At 39.0% G+C, this 18,168-nt stretch overlaps 1 protein-coding gene across 1 annotated transcript in view; it reads right to left on the bottom strand.

Moving 5' to 3' along the window:
* Window positions 1–9,028: 9,028 nt before the first annotated feature.
* The window catches only part of TSHR (thyroid stimulating hormone receptor), a 55,906-nt gene continuing 46,766 nt past the window's right edge, over window positions 9,029–18,168 (bottom strand). Inside the window, exons 8-10 of the mRNA XM_071559409.1 lie at window positions 15,760–15,837; window positions 11,404–11,592; window positions 9,029–10,650 (exon numbers count right to left, since the gene is read on the bottom strand). Of these exons, the coding sequence (XP_071415510.1) occupies window positions 9,249–10,650; window positions 11,404–11,592; window positions 15,760–15,837 (1,669 nt within the window). The 3' untranslated portion in view covers window positions 9,029–9,248. The remainder of the gene's footprint in view (window positions 10,651–11,403; window positions 11,593–15,759; window positions 15,838–18,168) is intronic.

Here is an 18,168-nt window from a genome sequence, read left to right on the forward strand (position 1 = left end):
TATGAATGCTAATTGCAATCTCCCAGCTGTCTGAGCTGGGATTTGTTTTGCAAAATCAAGTGTATTTAAAAAATACATGAATTTTTTTTCTATCTGATTTTTTATGGCTTGATTATTGTAATTGCAGAGGTATGAGAGAGGATAAGAATCTTATTAGCATAGCTTTCAGTATATCCCCATTTACTTTCAACTACACATCGTTTCTTACAACTTGTCTTAAACTGTACTGTAAGCTTTTGAGTTTGTGTTTTGTTTGTTCTAACCCAGACTTTTGTTTTTAAAATGCTCTGTTGAAGACTTGCCCCTTGTTTTCAGAGCAGATTCCAGCACCCTTTTTTCAAACTGGGGTGTTGGGTTTTTTTCCACTAATGGGATTATGCCAAACCTGAATTCTTCTAGATGTAATGACATCTCTCATACAGTCAGATGAACTGCAGTTGAACCATATTTGACCTCCAGCGTGTATATATGACATACAGAAAATTGGGATTTGGACACTTTTTTTCTTAAAAGTGAAGTCTTTTTAAGTTATTTTTGTGTGAAGTGCCCGTGCAATTATATCTTTTTACATAGTATAAATGTGTATGCCCTTGTCTGACCAGAAAGAGGGTTATTTGAAGTAAAGAATATGGAGAGAGAATAAATGAAAATAGTCCTTTACATTACAAATGGTACTACTGAGTTACCCACTCTCTCCTGCAGGTTAAAAACTGCTCTCTGAAGATGGGTATTGGTGAACTGCTATTTTAAAATGGTTTTTAATGATACCTATTTAAAATTGCATCTAGCTTTATTTTTATTTTACTTTAGTTTTGCAAATAAGTTACTGAAGTTGAAAACATGATGTTTAATTTGGGCAGGTACATTTCAGTAGCAAATCCAAAACAAAGACTATCATTGAATTGTAGAAATAATTAAAAAAAAATCTTGTAACAGCAAAAAACGTTATGTGTGGACATGTGATTTTGTCACGGTGGAAATGCTTTGTCTATGCTAGAGGAACCAAATGAAGATCAGTGCTGTGGAAAAATTCCTCTAAATGTCTGAACAGAAGACAATGTTTGAAACCCAAGAGAGTTGGGGTGCTGCTTTATGAGTGCTGGAGCTGGCAGGATTTAGTACCAAGGTAAAGAAAAACCCTTTCCTGTTGGTGATGGAGAAGCCCATTTTGACTCGCCAAATTAAGGAAGGTAGTCTTCTCTGCCAAGACTCCTGGCTGCCTGATTTTTCCAATTTCTCCTAGGAATCCTGCTTCAAGTTCCCGCAGATAAGGCTCCTCATGTGTCCTGCTGCTGTACCTTTCACCTCAGAGGAACAACTGGTTAATGGGACATGTGCTGTCTGGTTCCAACAGGTAATGTTTTCTGGGAAGTGTAGTGTGTGGGGAGTGCAGCATTTCTAAAAAGGATTTATTGTGGAATTCACCTTGTGGAAATACTACTTGGACGTTGGATTTTGGCACGGGTTGCCTTTTGTTTCAGAAAATTCAAATTGCTGTGGGATGGAAGCTCTTTCCAGCTGAGCTCGCCTTGTTTGAGCTTTTAGCAAAAAAAGGGCATTAGTGCTGAGAGTAATATTTTTGACATACTGTTCTTTTGTGGGTTGAATTTGTCTGAGTTTCATGAGTAGTTTCAGTCTTAAAACATTAAAGTGACATCTAGTGAAATTCCATGTATGTTTAGAGAGTTGACAAATGGCTTGGTAAAGTGTGATGATGATACTGGTGTTAAAAGTGAGTTAGCTAAAGGACAAGTATGTTCATCACATCACAGACATTTTTGCATGTATCACAGAAGCTGGTTTGTGGAGATGACAAAGTGGAGCAGTTGTTAATTTTAGCAGATCAAATTGCTGTTAACCTTTATTCAGGGTATCTTCTAGCTTTCATTTTCTGTCCTGAATGATTTTCATATCCTTAAACAACTTCATGAATTCTCCCTAAGGTTGCTGTGTTTCCATGTAGCCTAAATCACATTAGATAGTAGGTGAGAAATGTAAACTAATTCTTCAAACAGGGTGGGGTTTCTTCTGTAGTGTCGAAAGGATACGTAAAGAGAAACTGGAAGGAGAAAACAAAGAGTACAGAAGAAAAAATAAAATAATGCAGCCAACCTTTAAAAACACCAATGAAAGACTGCAAGCATACACTTGTCTTTTGACAAGAAAGTATGTATGAAATAAAAAGGTCTTTTTTATTTTCCCTGGACTTTCCATGTGAAAGTGCATGTGCCTGTGTCAGCCTCTGAAATCTGTAGCTGTCTGAAAAAGAACTGACCTGTTGTTTCCACAGCTCCCTCTAGGCAGCAGCAGTAATCCACATATAGTTTAGGGAAGTCTTACTACAGTCAAACCAAAACCAGCATTGCATGTGCAGCACAAATACAGCCCTGGTGCTGCATGGTATTTCTGTGCTATCATGCATGTGTCAGCAGCAAACCATGGAGAAAGAGCCATTCAGATAACGCCTCGGAATTTGCAGTGAGAAGTTTCTTGTCAAAACTCATGTTACTTCTTAGATTTGCTTTGTTGCAGCTTTGCCTTCACAAAAGACATGGAATACTGTAATTTTTCTTCACTTTTCAAAGAAAAGCCATGGGTTTGGCAGTCCAGCCAGTTATATCAGTCTCAGTGTTTGAAACAGGAAGTCTCTTCTTGGCAGCAAAGCAGGTCTTGTATACGTACTGTGACATTTTTATAAGTAACAATCCAACAATTTCAGTCACTTCATAATGACTGTTTAGTGGGCTCTTAGATATGGGTTGTTAACGAAGTTGGTGTTCATAACATGTCATTCCTTAAAAGAGAGAAGAAAAGTCAAGAATCCAAAGGAGACTCCTCATCACAGCTGCATTTTGAATAGCTGAAAACCAAAAATGAGTGTGCTCTTTCTCTTTGAACTCACTAACGAAGCTTTATGAGCTTCAGTGGAATTGCACAGGTGTGCAGCAGTAAGGATGTGACTTCAGATGGCCACACATACAAGTCCTGTCATTGCATATTATCTGGATGGCACAGAGAAGTCCTCTCCAAAAGGTAAGGTAAGATTCAAGTTGATTTTATTACTCCTTCAGAAGTTCAGGATGTTCCCAATGAGTTCCAAGTTGATGAGACTTTTCCAGTTACCCAATATTTTCAGGGTGGAAAAATAAGGACAGGCAGGCAGAAAACTCCACAGGATTGCTATCCTGTCTAAGCAGAGAACCTGGTGTTTTGAGGTATTGTGGAAATCCATACCAATGTATGTGCATGAGGGGAGAGGGAAAAGGGGAAGGCAGGTGTGGGATGGGATAGGAAGTTAGAACTGATGAGTTCTGCTGATAAAATACTGTGTATTGACCACATGGAGCCTTCATTTGTATCATGATTTCCAGTCACACAAAACTCAGGCCAGATGGAAGGGACAAAACAGATGAATAGCATTTCAGCTTTTTGCAGATGTGTTATTGAACCATTGTGAATTCTAGGTTGACAATGCTCTCAGAATCTCTTGGTGTGCGTCAGTAAGACCTCTTAACCATCTTCTGTTCCGGGGCATGATGATGGCCCTTCAACATCTTGTATCTGAGCCCACAAAGCCTACATCTAAGTGCAGTATGTCATGTTTTCAGAATCTCTGCCAAGGAGGAAGAGAGGGCATAATGGAAAGGCACTCTGTCAGATTTTAACAGCTACCTAGAAACCGTTTGTTTACTGATTGCTTTTAGAGTGAAGATGCCTGGCATCTATTAGAAAAACAATACAGATTATGTATCAGCCAGCCCAAACAACCTGGAAGGGAGGGTTTGGTTCATTTTAATACATAAGCGTAGGGCTTCTCCTCAAATCAAGCTTCACTTTTTAAAGGATTTTTCTGCTATAGGTTTTCCAAAGACTGCTGTGAGCATTAATACTTTAATTATTTTACAAGAAAGGAAACAAAAATGCATTTCATTCATGTTAATAAACCAAAATGCTATGGTAGTGATGTGAAGCTCATCTTAGATTGCTTGTGCTATTTTCAGAATCCAGATAACCTAGCAGGGTGTGCATTTCTTGTACTAAAGCTGACCTGCTGCAGATGGTGTCATCTAGAACTGATACCTACTCAATAAAAAACCCCACATCTGACTAGCAAAGGTCAGCTAAAGCCTTTAAATGGCTCAGAGAATGTTCTAAGTCTTCATAACTAAGGCTCCAGCTCAACTTTACAGCTTTTTTCTAGTATCTGAGAATGAAGAAATCTTCCATAGTGCATTACCACCACATAATGCAAATAGGATCACAGAACTTTATACAGAGAAAATGGCATTCTCTGCCCCCCTGAAACAGGATTTTCTGTCCTCCAATCTGAAATCTCAGAGCCACCTGATGCCCCAAAGAATGGTAATGTTTTCTCTTCCCATTTCTGTGCAGAGTTCTGAGAGAAGCCTCTGCCCTCATTTGAAAGTGCTTGGGCTATGAGGTCAAATCCATTGAGGCAGCACAGTGAACAGGGAATATGCTGCTTTTCATTCAACTGGATTGATTTATCTAAATGGGCTCTGAGGTCAGGCCTATGGAAGGAAGATGAAATGAACCTGTCTTTGCAGTCTGAATAGGGGAACTGGTTGAATATAAGAAAAGTGGCTGCTGTGGACCTAAAGTCCATCTGTGCCAGAATCCTGACTCTGGTAGCTGCTATTGGCGTGTGGTGAGCCAAGAGCAGAAGAATAAGCAAGCCCATTGTGATACGCTCTCTAAGTACTGTCTCCTATCTGCCACATATTTGCAGTTCAGAAGTGTCCCCAGTCAGACAGGTTTTGTGGGTTTAGTATTTTTCCTCAGCTTACTCCTCCATGAGTTTTCAGTTTCTCCCTAAACCCATGTAAACTTTACTGTCCACAGCAACCTTTGACAGGAAGTTCAGTAACTCATTCATTGAACTTTGTCATTTCCCTTCTAGTCTGAGGGCTCCTACTTTATGTAGTGATTCCTTAGCTGTAATTCCAAGCCTTTCATTCTCCTTCCTACTCTACTCTAAAACTTCTCTATTGTTCTACTCTTTTCCCAGTAGTAGAATTTGATTTGCTTTTTTTAATCTCCAGGAAGCATAAACTGGTATTTTTGTGAACCTGTCTACTGTATTCCTAAGATCCTGTCCCTAAATTGGGGGTCTCAGCTCAGAGCACATCATTTAAGATTCCAATTTGTATTTTTTACTGAGTGTATCGGATTATATTTACCTACACTGGATTCCTCTTGCCAGTCATTCAATCTTAAGAAGTCTTCCTACAGTTCTTCATAGCTATCTGTTTTCCTTATCCCTCTGAAAATCTCAATATTAGAGCAGACTCTGTTATCTTACTGTTTCCTTCTTTTTCCAAGTCCCTTATACTGAACTTCCTAGACCTCCTAGAACTATTTACTCTTTGTCACTTAGTTGGCCCATTGCATTTTAGTGTTGCCTGTAAGCTAAATTGCCCTGGCTAATGCCAGTTGGCATCTGCAACTGAGAAAAAGCTTTTCTTGTACCCCAAAGCTTCATGTAGCAGGAAGCACAATTACAGGTGTAATTGGCAAGCTGCAGAGATAGTGAAGTCAGCTGTCTTGAGACAGAGAGGTTATGTCAGAATAACTGATATTTGATCACTGACAGTTTTCAGCAATGGGAGTTGCCCCTCACATGTTTGGTTGGCTGTGGTTTGTTTGGGTTTTTTTCAGGTAATGCAAGGATCCATATGGCTATTTCCCCACAGAATTACTGACTATACAATTTGGCAGCATAAATTTCAACAAACGCAGGGCAAGGGACATTTGCTCTGAGGGAGGGATCTGTTTCCATGTTGCATATGGGCAGATTTGGTTAATTATTCTGAAAATTCCTACAGGCGGAGTCTCTCCACCACACAAAGTTCATTGTATGTATGTTTTCTCATGAGGTGTTCAATCCTTAGTCCCTGTGGCTGACCACACACATTAAGTTTAAAAAGGCAAATGTCAAGATCAGATTCCAGATATAGTCTTGAAGAGGATCTCATGACAGTTAGGTGGTTCTTCTGATTATCTTGGATGTAATTAATACTGGTTTTGGAAACCCAGAGCTCAGCAGTACTACTACTGTTCCTTTCTATCCCTGCTACAGTGTCTGAGATGGCCATTTAGGACATCCGTCTCACAGCTGGTGATGGAGGAAAAAAACCCAAACTTATGTCAGACAGTGTGTCATATGGTCAATCTTCTTGGCTGTACATCAGCCAAAGAGAACAATGAAGTTGCATGCAGAGAAATAGTGTTAACTTCTTTTATAGAAAAAGTATTTTAAAACCTTCAGAAAAAACTTGCTGAGCCTCTTCCAATTTCAAACAAAACATTTTATTCTAGTGCTCTGCTCTGCATTATTTCCAAAGTATTCTAGAGAAAATACATACTGAATGCCAGAAATAATACATCTTGCTGAGACATATTTTAAAATAGCCAGAAATGGAAGAGAGCATCTGTAGGATGCAAACACGTACAAGAAGAGGTCTGACAAATGAATTATTTAAAATCTATTGCCTGGACCTTTCCAGTAGCTTTTAAAAGCAAGAAGGAATAAGCCAGACAAACTGGAAATATTAAACTTCATTGATAAAGGCGATATCACGGAATTCTTCTAATAGCCCAGTGTATATATGCAATGATTTGAGCTAGAAAAGCTCAATAATGTGTAAATATATCTGCCCTCCATTAGTAACAGCTGACAGCTGTATTAATTTAAAAGCAACCTGCGTCAGTCCAACATACCACATTTTTCCAATGTCCTACTAGTTTCTGTGGAACAAAAATTCTGGTTCAAGTAAAAAGAGGTTTGAAATAAATGATCCGTGTTACTTTTTACATAAATGTTGATTTAGTCTTTCCTCTTTCTGAAAAAGAATATTCAAGCTTGGATTTTCTTTTCCACCTATACACCTAGTATCTGTGAAGTTTGTAGCATAAATGTCCATTAGATGTTGATTGTCTAAGCTGCTGCTGAGATACTGAATAAAGGCACTCAGGAAACTTTTTCTCACTTTAATGCTTATTCCAGTATCAGAAGGGGGGCAGAACTTGGAGGTGAGGGTTGCATCTTGACATAACGTTGCTATGAGATTCTCCAACACAGCCAGAGCATCACAAATGCAGCTGTTTCAAGAGTAGGGACCTTTGCTAATCTGCACACTTGAGAAGTTGTTTTTATCTTTCTGATTTAACACTGGATGAGTCTAGATTACAGGAGAGGAGGTAGTAAATTAGTATTTGTGTGGTTTTCAGCAGTTTTGGTTTCAAAATTTGCTGAGAATGAACCAAAAATGGAAGCATGCCCCTCCCCCAAAATAAGCAGCTAAATTAATCTATAATCCAATGCTGTAGACTTTTTAATGGCATTAACAATGACAGATTAATTGTTTTGTATAAGACCATCTCATGGAATTGGTCAATCTAGGCCCTTGTTTCTGCTCACTGAAGCAGCCTTCATTTATAATCAGAAATACAGAATCAATTTGAATTAGAGTATGTACATGGCATTTTCAGTCACTCAGTTTCCAGCTGTAGTAGCAAGCAGTTTGAAGGGATTGACCATTATAGGTTTTTTGGATACTACTGCCCACATTATAAAAGAACTGACAGTTGTCTGTCCAATTTAATTACAGTTCTTAAAAGACTATAATTCCATTAGAATCAGTATAAATACCACAAAATTAATTTTAGAATACCTACCTGAAGGCAAATATTCATACACTGTTCTCCATTCTTATTGCAAGGCTTTCAAATAGAGGAGTGAAATGATCAATGGTAATCTTGGTAGCAGTCCTACAGAGCTAGTCTGTTCAGCTGGCTGAGAACAGGTCTGATCCTGCTCAGACCACACAAGTGTTAACAAGCCAGCTGGGCAGAGCAGCTCCTGCCCCGAGTGCTGATGTCTGCAGGAGGTGCAGAGAGGCAGGCCCCAGCTCCTTTGTTTGTGCTGTATGAGTGACCTGAGCACAGCCAAGCTTTATCTTGGTTTGGCCCCATTCAGCAGCAGGGATGGCAGAAGGAGGCTTTGGTGCTTCACTGGAGAAAAAGACTGGGGCAAATGACTTGTTCCTTGTGTCTGAGCTTGGATTTCCTTAAGCACAGTGTGGAAAGTATCTGTCCAAGCAACAGACAGGCTGTGGACAACCAGAAGCAAACCATGTGATTTGGGTAGTTGTACTGCAGACACTACAGAAGTCAGAGAACAGATCTCACTAGAAGATAGAGACATGTTCTTAAAACATGTTGGAGGAGCTAGTTAGTTAGCCTTCGATTCAGCAACTGTATGGCATGAAGTAACCTAAAGGCATGATCCATTCCCTTGGTCTAAATGTAGGTTTCAGGCATCTCAACACAGTGAGTGCTAAAAGGAAAGTCATTCGAGCCCTGTAAGAGAGGTAAATAGGGATAGCAGTAGTGGGTGAGAAAACAGGAGTTACAGGATGTTCAGAGCAATAAACATGCTCAGACTAAACAGCACTGGAGTGTGGTAAAAACTGGATTGGTCATCAAAAGATAAAAATACAGGCATCATTAACTTGACTGGGTAGCCTGATTTTCAAAACATATTCAAACTAAGCCATCTCCAAAACAGGTTTATCAGAAAGTGGGAGAGTCACAGTAAGGGAATTTTTGCAGCACACAAATGTCCTAATGTTTCTTACCTATTGTCTTACAAGCAGCTTCAAAATCAATGATATTTGCCTTTTATCACTATGAAGGCAATATGAAGAAGCTTCTTTTTCCACCTCACCCAACTAAATCAAGAATGGCAAACCAAAGGGTAAATTTATTTTAGGTTAGGATGATAGAAGCAGAATTCTGTTCCATTTTAAGCCCTAGTGAAAGTTTTAGGAATTTGCTCTTAGAAAACAAACTGACCATTTTGACAAACAGGCATTTTAGAACTTAACCTTAAATTTTACTGTGTCTCTCCTTCTTCCTTCATCTTTTCTAGATGAAAGTATACTTTGTATTTGCTCAGTATATATATATAAATTTTCCAATTGAGTATTTATATCTACTTCTAGAATTACCATCAGAACAGTGTCTTTTGAGCTGCACTGATAGGAGTGTGAGTCAAGAGATTCAAATGAGTGCCTTGTCTAGAAAAGGCCACTCTGAAGGTACTTTCAGACATAGCAAAGGATATTCTAGGGAAAAAGGAGATGGAGGATATGTTACCCTCTCACTTGATTCACTGTCTGCACAATCACTGCTTGACTAGATTATGACTGTAATACTTTAAGATGTTACAGCTCAGTTTGTTTGCATTCTTCCGTAAGAATTTGGTTCTGCACTGTCATGGCAGGAAGGTAATCATTGACTGGGTCTTGAATGCTTGTAAGGATATGACCTATTCCTCGGCTAATTCTCTGCCCATATGACCCACTGCTGTTTTTGGCTGACATTGTCTGACCTCTGTAGACTTGAGCCTGATGCTCACATATACCAAACTTGCTTAGCAGGATAAACACATCTCTACGGAAAGCTTTGGTGAAAATTGCATAAAGAAAGGGGTTGGCACAAGAATTGAGAGGGTAGAAAAGTACCAACAGAATCTTGGAATTGGTGACAGTTATCAATGGTTTGTTCATAATGGCAGATAGAGCATGGAAAGAGATGGGAGCCATGCACAGAAAGTCCGTGAAAATCAACACAGCCATCCGCTTGGCAATTTTGGTGTCTTTGTCCCCTGACTTGTACTGAGGGTTTCGCACAGTTACATAGATTTTTATGTAGCAGGCACAAATGATGACAAAAGCTATAATGTTACATATTAAAACAAACACAACGTAGGCTTCAGCCACTGGTGTTTCTGTGTCCATAGGCAAGCAGATGCTGACTTTGCTGTAGCTGCTGACCCCAAGCAGTGGCAAAAGGGCAAGCAGAATGCACGAGAGCCACCCTCCCAGCATGATAACCAGGGCGTGCCGGAGGCGAATCTTTCGGTCTGGGCGCATGGCAAATGTGATGGCGTACCAGCGCTCCAGGGTGATCACAGTCAGTGTGTATACAGACAGTTCACTAGCAAAGACTGTGAAAAAGCCAGCTGAGTTGCAACCAGGCCCAGTCTGCCACTCTATGGCATGGTTATAGTACTCTGACCTGGTGTAGAGATCCACTGAAGCGATGAGAAGGAGGTATAACCCCATGCAAAAGTCAGCAAAGGCCAAGTTACACATCAAAAAGCGTGGTACGGTCAATTTATAATGGCTAGTGAGAAGGATGAAAAGGACAAAGATGTTACCTAGGATGGCAAGCAGGTTCACAAACCACACCACAATCCTTAGAAATTGATATCCCATTATATCCTCGCAGGGATTAAACTCATCAGGCTCTGGCGTGCATATGACGTCTTCATTACCTCCACAGACAGGATAGTCATAATGACTGTCAAAGGTCTGGACATCTTCCATTTGAGGGTTCTTGAGCTCTTTGCCAAAGCCAAGATTTCCTTCTCCATGCTCTTCCAAATAAATGTAATAATGGGGATTTTCATGAAAATTTGTGAACTTTGTGTCATACGCAGCATCAGTGTGGTCTGTGTATTCTTCTGCATAATCTGTGTAAAATGGACCTCTGAGAGCTTTGACTGATCTCTTATGAAAGCTGTGGCTGCCACTCTGGTTACAAGTCAGGTACTCCAGGATCCTGAAAGAGTAAAGAGGGAAATAATTTCTGACATTTACAGTCTGATTGGAGCACAGCAAGTAACCAAAGGGAATGCTTCAAAAGCAAATCACCGTGAATGAAAACGTAGCTATAAAAATGTGATTGGTTATATTTCTCTTAACAAAACATATAGTGTACGATAAGCTTGAGCATTGCTGGGCTCCTTTTTTTTATTTAAACTGTATTTTTACTTTGTTGTTATCAGCTAGTAATTTGCCTTGTTTAATAACCATAATCCTTCTTCCTTTTTGAGATCTACATTCTTAGTAGGTAACAAGATATTTACCTACTGTTTATAACTTCTTAGATGGTACACACAGTATTACTTTCTTTTTTCACTGTTGCTCACAAATCAATTTCTCCCAGAACTTCTGTCAGTTTAATTTCTATTCTGTAGGTTCTTTACAGTTAACTAGCAGTGCACTGATTCAGAATCCTGTACCTCATGGTGTGGTGCAGCTGTATTTCTAGTCAAAAATTTTTCAGTAGTGAAAAGCTTTTCAGTTAGAAAACGTATGAGACTTGAGGCTATAATGCCTCCCATGCTTTTTTCCAGGCCTTGCTACAACACATTAATCTTTTCTTTTTTCTTTGCCTTTAATTCAAAGGGATGTTTCAAAGAATGTTATCTATACCTAGAAAAAATGGTCACAAAAGTGCCAGTAGATATAATTTTATATTAATAATAAAACATTGTCTTCACTTACAAACTTAAATGACAGTGAAACTCACCCACTTTTTTTTTTCCAGCTCTTGAAAGCACAGCAGTGACTTGGATATGATAGGTCAGCTCGCATTAACTGAAGAAATATCTTTACAGCTGGTAGTTTCTTTAAAGTCCATGTATTTTTGGCCATTAATTCTTTTAGGCTTTCCAGTCCTTTGGCTGGAAGGTTAGCGACAGCTGTTCTGGAGACATCCCTGGGTAAAGGAATAAACACAAATAAGTCAGAATATTCACTGAAAGGATCAGAATTTTTTCAGATTCTCCCAGAATTTCAGGAGTTTCATAGGATTCTATGGCAGAAATCATGCAGGGGAGATGGGAATTCCATATTGTCTTGTTAAGTTCTGATACCATTCAAATTCAAGTGAGTTATTAATTGCTCAGTGATTTTTTTTGTTGTCTTTTAAAGCTCTTATCTTTAATGTTTCATAGTGCAGAATATGAATTAGATATACAACAATTTAAAAAATTGCGCTTTTAAAGCCAACCAGATACAAATGCATATGCAAACACAAAGTTTTAATAATTCTTTAAAGAAATCACATCTTCCATTAGAAGAATTATATTCCCTTAGACTTCTTCAGACTCATTTTAATCTAGTGACACACTTTAATAGCTAGTATTGCAATTACTAAAAGAATATTCTTTATACTGAAATTAAAATCTTTTTGTCCATCCCGAATCTCTCAAAAAATTGAGTGTTATGTTTGTTGCTGTCTACTTGTCTGCTGAGGTGGACTCAGCAGACAATTGAAGGGGAAGGTGGCTTTCCTTTAGAATTGCTGGGTGAGTGTCATCTGGTACTGCTCATGTTTTCTACTCAGTTTTTGCTTTGTCCCAAAACATCTTCTACTGACATTTGAAGTCAAGATGTTCTCAGATTTGCACTCTGTGAAGAAGTAAACCTGTAAAAAGGGTTCTACTATAGTAACATTGTTTGAGCACTTTTATCCTGAACACCCTCATAGTAAATAATTCAGCTTTTCACTTCTAAAAGGTTCTTTGCTCATCATATGTATTTGAATATGTCACAACAAGTTATTTGAACTGCATAAAATTATTTTTTGTTCTTTTGGAGTCCTTTTTGTGATTTTTCTACTAAGATCCTGAACTGGCTCTTAAAAGAACCTGAATGCTGCCTGCTATGATTTTACCTTCCAAAGAATCACAGAGTAGTTGAGTTTCCAGATCATTCAGTTTGACCTTCTTGCTCAAAACAGGGTCACCTGGAGCAGGTTGCTCAGAGCTGTGTCCAACTGACTTTTCAGCATCCTCGGGACTGGAGACTCTGCAGCCTCTCCTAGCAATGTGTTAGAGCATTTGACCACTCACAGTAAAGAAAGTTTTTCTTAATATCAAAATGGACTTCCCTGTATTTCAGTTTGTGCCTATTGCCTCTTGTCCTGTCACTGGACACCACTGAGGAGATCTGCCTCTGTCTTCCCAGTACCTCTCCCACCCTTCAAGTATTTATATGCATTGATAAAATTTCCATGTTCTCCAGACGAGGGATTTCCAACTCTCTTACCCTATCCTGCTATGACAGGTGCTCTAGTCCCTTACTCAACTTAGGGGTCTCCTCCTTTTTGTTTTTTCAGTAATTTCCTCATTTTCATAGGATCACAGGTAAGGTTAGAGGGGGCCAATAAAAACTAAAAGAATGGGGGAAAGGCCTGAGAACAGGTAGCAATTTTTCATGCTAGAGGAAGAATGAAAATTAATTGGTGTCTGAATGTACAGGTCATTGCAGCAGGGTCTACGGAGTCTAGGCTAGCACTGGTACTACTGAAATACTCATAAACTGTCTGGAAAGAAAATGAAATAGCAACAAACCTTGTTTCTGACGCAAAGTAATACAAGGTAGTGAAAGCTAAAGGTGATTGTCTAAAGAAGTAGAAGGCTCCTGCAATACTATGTAACTGAGTAACTGAGTACTGTAATAATTGATATGATTCAATATTGATGAGTGTAAAGTGCATTTAGGACCAAGCAATTTTAACTGTACAAGGATGACACTGGGGTTTAATTTAGCTAGCACGCTGGAAAGATCTTGGAGTCCTGCAGATGTCAGGTCAGTGCTTTAAGTAATGTTGAAGGGAAATAGAATGCAAAGAATTTTTGGGAAAGGAAAAGAAAATAGAACAGAAAAACTTCACTTTGTAAATCTGATATGACTGTAAAAATACACTATGCAGTTCTAAAAATACTATGTGCACTTACAATGGGAACATGGAAAGCTACAGCTAAGATGATGAAAGTATCAAGTTTTTAATATATGAAGTAATAAGGAGCAGATAAGGACTTTTTCTCTTGGAAAGATTTATGACTGGATGCAGTAGTAGACTATAGGACCATCCATATTGGTAATGATTATTCACTCTTGTGAGATGAGTTTTGGGACACCTAAGAATGTGAGGCAGGAGACTTAAAAGGACACAAAACTCCATCATTCCACTGTGAAAGTCAGTGCCATGGTTCATTGTGCAGATCAAAAAAAATAGAGTAATGAAAAGGACAATAAACCTTTTTGTTTTGGTTTTATTCACAGTTGTGTAATGTTCCTATCAGAAATAGCTGGGTCAAGAGGAACATGCTGGAGGATAAGAGCTCTTGCCTGGAGACGACCACTGAGAGGGGCTTCTCTGGAGTGCCAGATGCACAGGGAAGGGAGCTGCAGCACCTGGAGAGCTGCAATGATGGGATGGGAGCAGCCAGCCCAGGGCTCAGGGGGTGGAAACAATTTCCCAGGAAGCAGAGGTGAATATGCAAGGTCTGAGGCAACTCAGAGTGTTATCAAATGATGTTAAAAGTCTGAAAGAAAGATGTGTTCAGTGAGAAGAAAGGGCTTGTAAGAATTAGTAATAAGACTGTGTAATTTCTGTTCTATCTTACTGAATCCTTTGAAGTCACGTATGTGCATATGGCTGTGTATTTAAGCAAGTATTGCAAGTTTTGTTTTCAAGTGCTCTGCTTGTTTTATACTGGGGAGCTTGGGTAAAAGTTACAGGCATAGCTGCCTTGAAGTTCTTGTTGATTTAGGATTAATCCTCTTGCAGACCTAACAATAGATGGTTGGTCCCATCCATCGGCCACATTAGGCACAATAGCTGAGAAGTTTGGAAGTTTGAAAAATTCCTGGTTTGGGAAGTCCGTAAACTGCTGATGTGGTGCTTGTGACCTCTCTGTGTCACTGCTACTGCAAATTAGAAAGCCTTCTGGAAGTCAATACCTCCTTATATAAAATGTCTAATTAGCTGGTCTGAGAGCAAGGCCAAACTAACAAAACATATAAAGAGAGAGGCACAATTCTTTGTAGTTAAATCTTTCTCACTGGTTTTCTTTAAAGTCAAATGGAATATTATCCTGTTGGGGTGGATCCATGGTCTGCATTTCAGCCTTTAAGTGCTCTTGCTGCAGAAATACTGATTGAAAAAATAAGCTCCATCTGTGGGACAGACGTTCCATCAACCATAAATTCTTACCTCGCTTCAAGAGTGCATGATGGGAACTCCAGACCATTAGTTCTTCCAGCTTGCTAGGGGAGGCAAGGCAGAGTTTCTCCTGAGCCCCATGAATGTTCATTTTCTTCTTTTTTCTTTTTTTTTAATTTATTTTGTGTGCATACTGCTCCCACTATAAGCAATGTCATTCATTGCTCCAGAAAGAAAGCAATATTCTTGCCATATTTTTCCACAGGGATAATTTTCAAGAAAAAACAGTTTTGAAAGTAGGACTTTCTTTTTGAGGAATAACCAATGGCCAGCTAACAGCTAAGGGCCTGAACCAAAAATGACTTAACAAATTATTTCTTATAATAAGCCAAGCTGTTTATGCTGCCCAAGGGAATATGAAAGGGCTGTATTGGTCAGATCTCTCAGACTGTTAATGCAAATTTACAAATCTCTGGTCTGTCTGTAAATAACTCGTTAATACTGGTTGGGATGGTATAGTGGGAAGTGTATACTAAGGCACCAATTCCAGAGAATGTTTCTATCTCCTGTGGGAGATGTTAATGGCCATTAACATGACACAACAGTAAATATTAGGGTTCCACTCAGTTTTTGGTTGGTATACAGTTAAATTTCTTCACAGCATCTAGTATGAGGCTATGTTTTTGATTTGTGAGGGAAAATAGTTTTGATAATACAGGGATGTTTTAGCTGTCTCTGGGCAGGGTTTACACTGAGCCAAGGCATTTTCTGCTCCTCACATCATCTGACCAGTGAGGAGGCTGAGGGTGCACAAGAATCTTGGAGGGAACACAGCCAGGACAGCAACCCCAACTGATCAGAAGATATCCCAGTGAACCCTAAAATAGTATTATTTTTAAAGCTTTCTCTACTTTGTTTTCTTCTACTTACAGGAAAGTTGGTCCACTGTGCACTCCCAGAAATGCATCATCATTGATAACTTTCAGGTATTTGTTCTTGTGCAGGTAGCTGCAGAAACAAACAAGACACAGGATCTGGAAATAGTTATCCATAGGGTACAGAGGATCATCTCCGATTTACTGGCCTGAACAGATTTACAAAAGCAATATGTATAAGGACCATCCTACCCCAACAACACAAGTAAGCATAATCAGCTACTTCATTTTCAATGTAGCCAAGAAACAAAATACAGGGTTTCCATTTTGAAAAGAAATTAAATTCCTCAATTAATACATTTCCTAATTTATTTATTATTTATCTTTTTTTTTCCAAATTTTTTTCTCTCACTGTCATGAGGACACATGCATGCACACTGTATCTTCAGGTACATATGTGTGATGCTGAGGTGAAATAGTTTTCTTTCATCAGAATGAGGTATGGGGAATTACATTGTTAGAGAATTATAGAATATTCTGAGTTGGAAGGGACACACAGGGATCAGAGTCCAGCTCTTAAGGGAAAGGCCCATACAGGGATCAAACCCACAACTTTGACATTACTAGTATCGTGCTATAACCAACTGAGCTAACAAGTCATGAGCAAATAGGAAAATCATTTCCTCTATGTTTTGAGATTGATAAAAGTTTTAAATGCTTTAGAATCTTCATAGTCAAATGTAGGTTACCTTATACAGGTCAAAAGTTAGGACAGAAATTGTGTTATAAAAAGAGTAAGGGAGGGATGAAGGACTGTAACTCCAAAGTAAAAAATGTGGAAACCATGAACAATTTTCTGAGTACCCAGGCACCACTTTCCTGAAATATGGAATGCTACAAATTTTTCCTATCATTACATGATTGATGTAAGCAAAGACCAACATTAATTCCCATCACTTGGTAGACTGACATATAATAAGGTATGGATTCAAAAAGTAGGAAATTTAGAATTGAGTTAAAGGTGCATGATTAAAGACAGCCAATGCAAGACTACTAAACACCCAAAAAATGTACATAACCCAAATAGCACCATCATTGTTAAATTAATTTACGACCTTTTAGATTTAAAAGTGGCTGATCTAGAATGAATCTTGATTTAATTTTTTTAAGCTGGATTCCTGTTTACCATCGTCTGAAACTGTGATTTGAGAAACTCTCAGATGCATGGATTGCTATTGCAGGTAATTCAGTCAAGTTCCAAATTGCTGCAGAGAGGCTATGCATTTCTGGCTGACTTTTGTTCTCAACAGCCTTGTAAAATTTTCAGTTTTTGTGAAAAGACATGAGGGAAGTAATTGGCTTCAATACCTCCCCAGCTGTAGGTGCACAAGAAAACCCTGCTGCAGGAGCAGCAGAAGCACAGTGTTGTGTTTTAATCCCAGCTGACAACTAAGAACCATTCAGCTGCTTGCTCACCCCCACCTCCCAGTGGATGGGGAGTAGAGTTGGAAAGAAGGGAAAACCTTTGTGTTAAGAACAATTTAATAATTGTGGAAAAAATTGTAATGGAAAGGGAGACAGCAAAAAAAGAGACAGAAATAAAGTTTTGAAAGCCTCAAGTGGCTGATAATACTTGCCACCCACTGACTCATGCTCAGCCAGGCCCCCAGCAGCACTTGTTCCCTCCCAGTCAAGTCCCCCCAGTTTATATTCTGGGCATGGTGTTCCATTGTATGGAATATCCCTTTGGCGGGGCTGTCCTGCACATACTTGGGAAACTGAATAATTCTTGACTTGGGGTAAGCACTGCACAGCAACAACTGAAACCATCAGTGTGTTATCAACGTTCTAATACTATATATCCAAAACACAGCTCTGTACCAACTACTGCGAAGAAAATCAACTGTGTTCCAACAGAAACAAGGACAGCCGGGTATCCTGCTTTTCTGCCAGAGTCACAGAGGACATACAGCCCTGAGCACATTCTATGAGTTTCTGTGAAGAGCAGATATACACAGAATGTGATGACATGGAAAAGTAAGTGTTATTTTTATCCATAAGGTGCCAGCTTTGGAACAACTGTCCAGCTAAAATAGACTTCACAAAACACAACAGGCATGTTAATTTCCTTGATGAGGTGATTCCTCCTGATTATCCAAGACGGAGAAGGACTGCAGCTAGATCTCCTAAACACACAGAGAGGAAAATGCTGAATTAGCTGAGCAAAGAAAAGAGACTGAAGATTAGGTTGCAATATATACATAGTACATACAAATGTGTGTCTGTATATACATCTACACGTGGATACTACTGTGATAATTCCCTAAAACAGCAATTAAACCCTGGGTGGTGTTTTACTTAATTCAATCAACATCTGTCATAATGTTTACATGAGAAACAACTTGCAGACATCAAACCTAGTCCTGCCTTCTAACTTAATTTAGATGGAATTTGAAATCTGATG

The sequence above is a fragment of the Pithys albifrons genome, chromosome 6 (genome assembly GCF_047495875.1).
Source record: "Pithys albifrons albifrons isolate INPA30051 chromosome 6, PitAlb_v1, whole genome shotgun sequence".
NCBI lineage: Eukaryota > Metazoa > Chordata > Aves > Passeriformes > Thamnophilidae > Pithys > Pithys albifrons.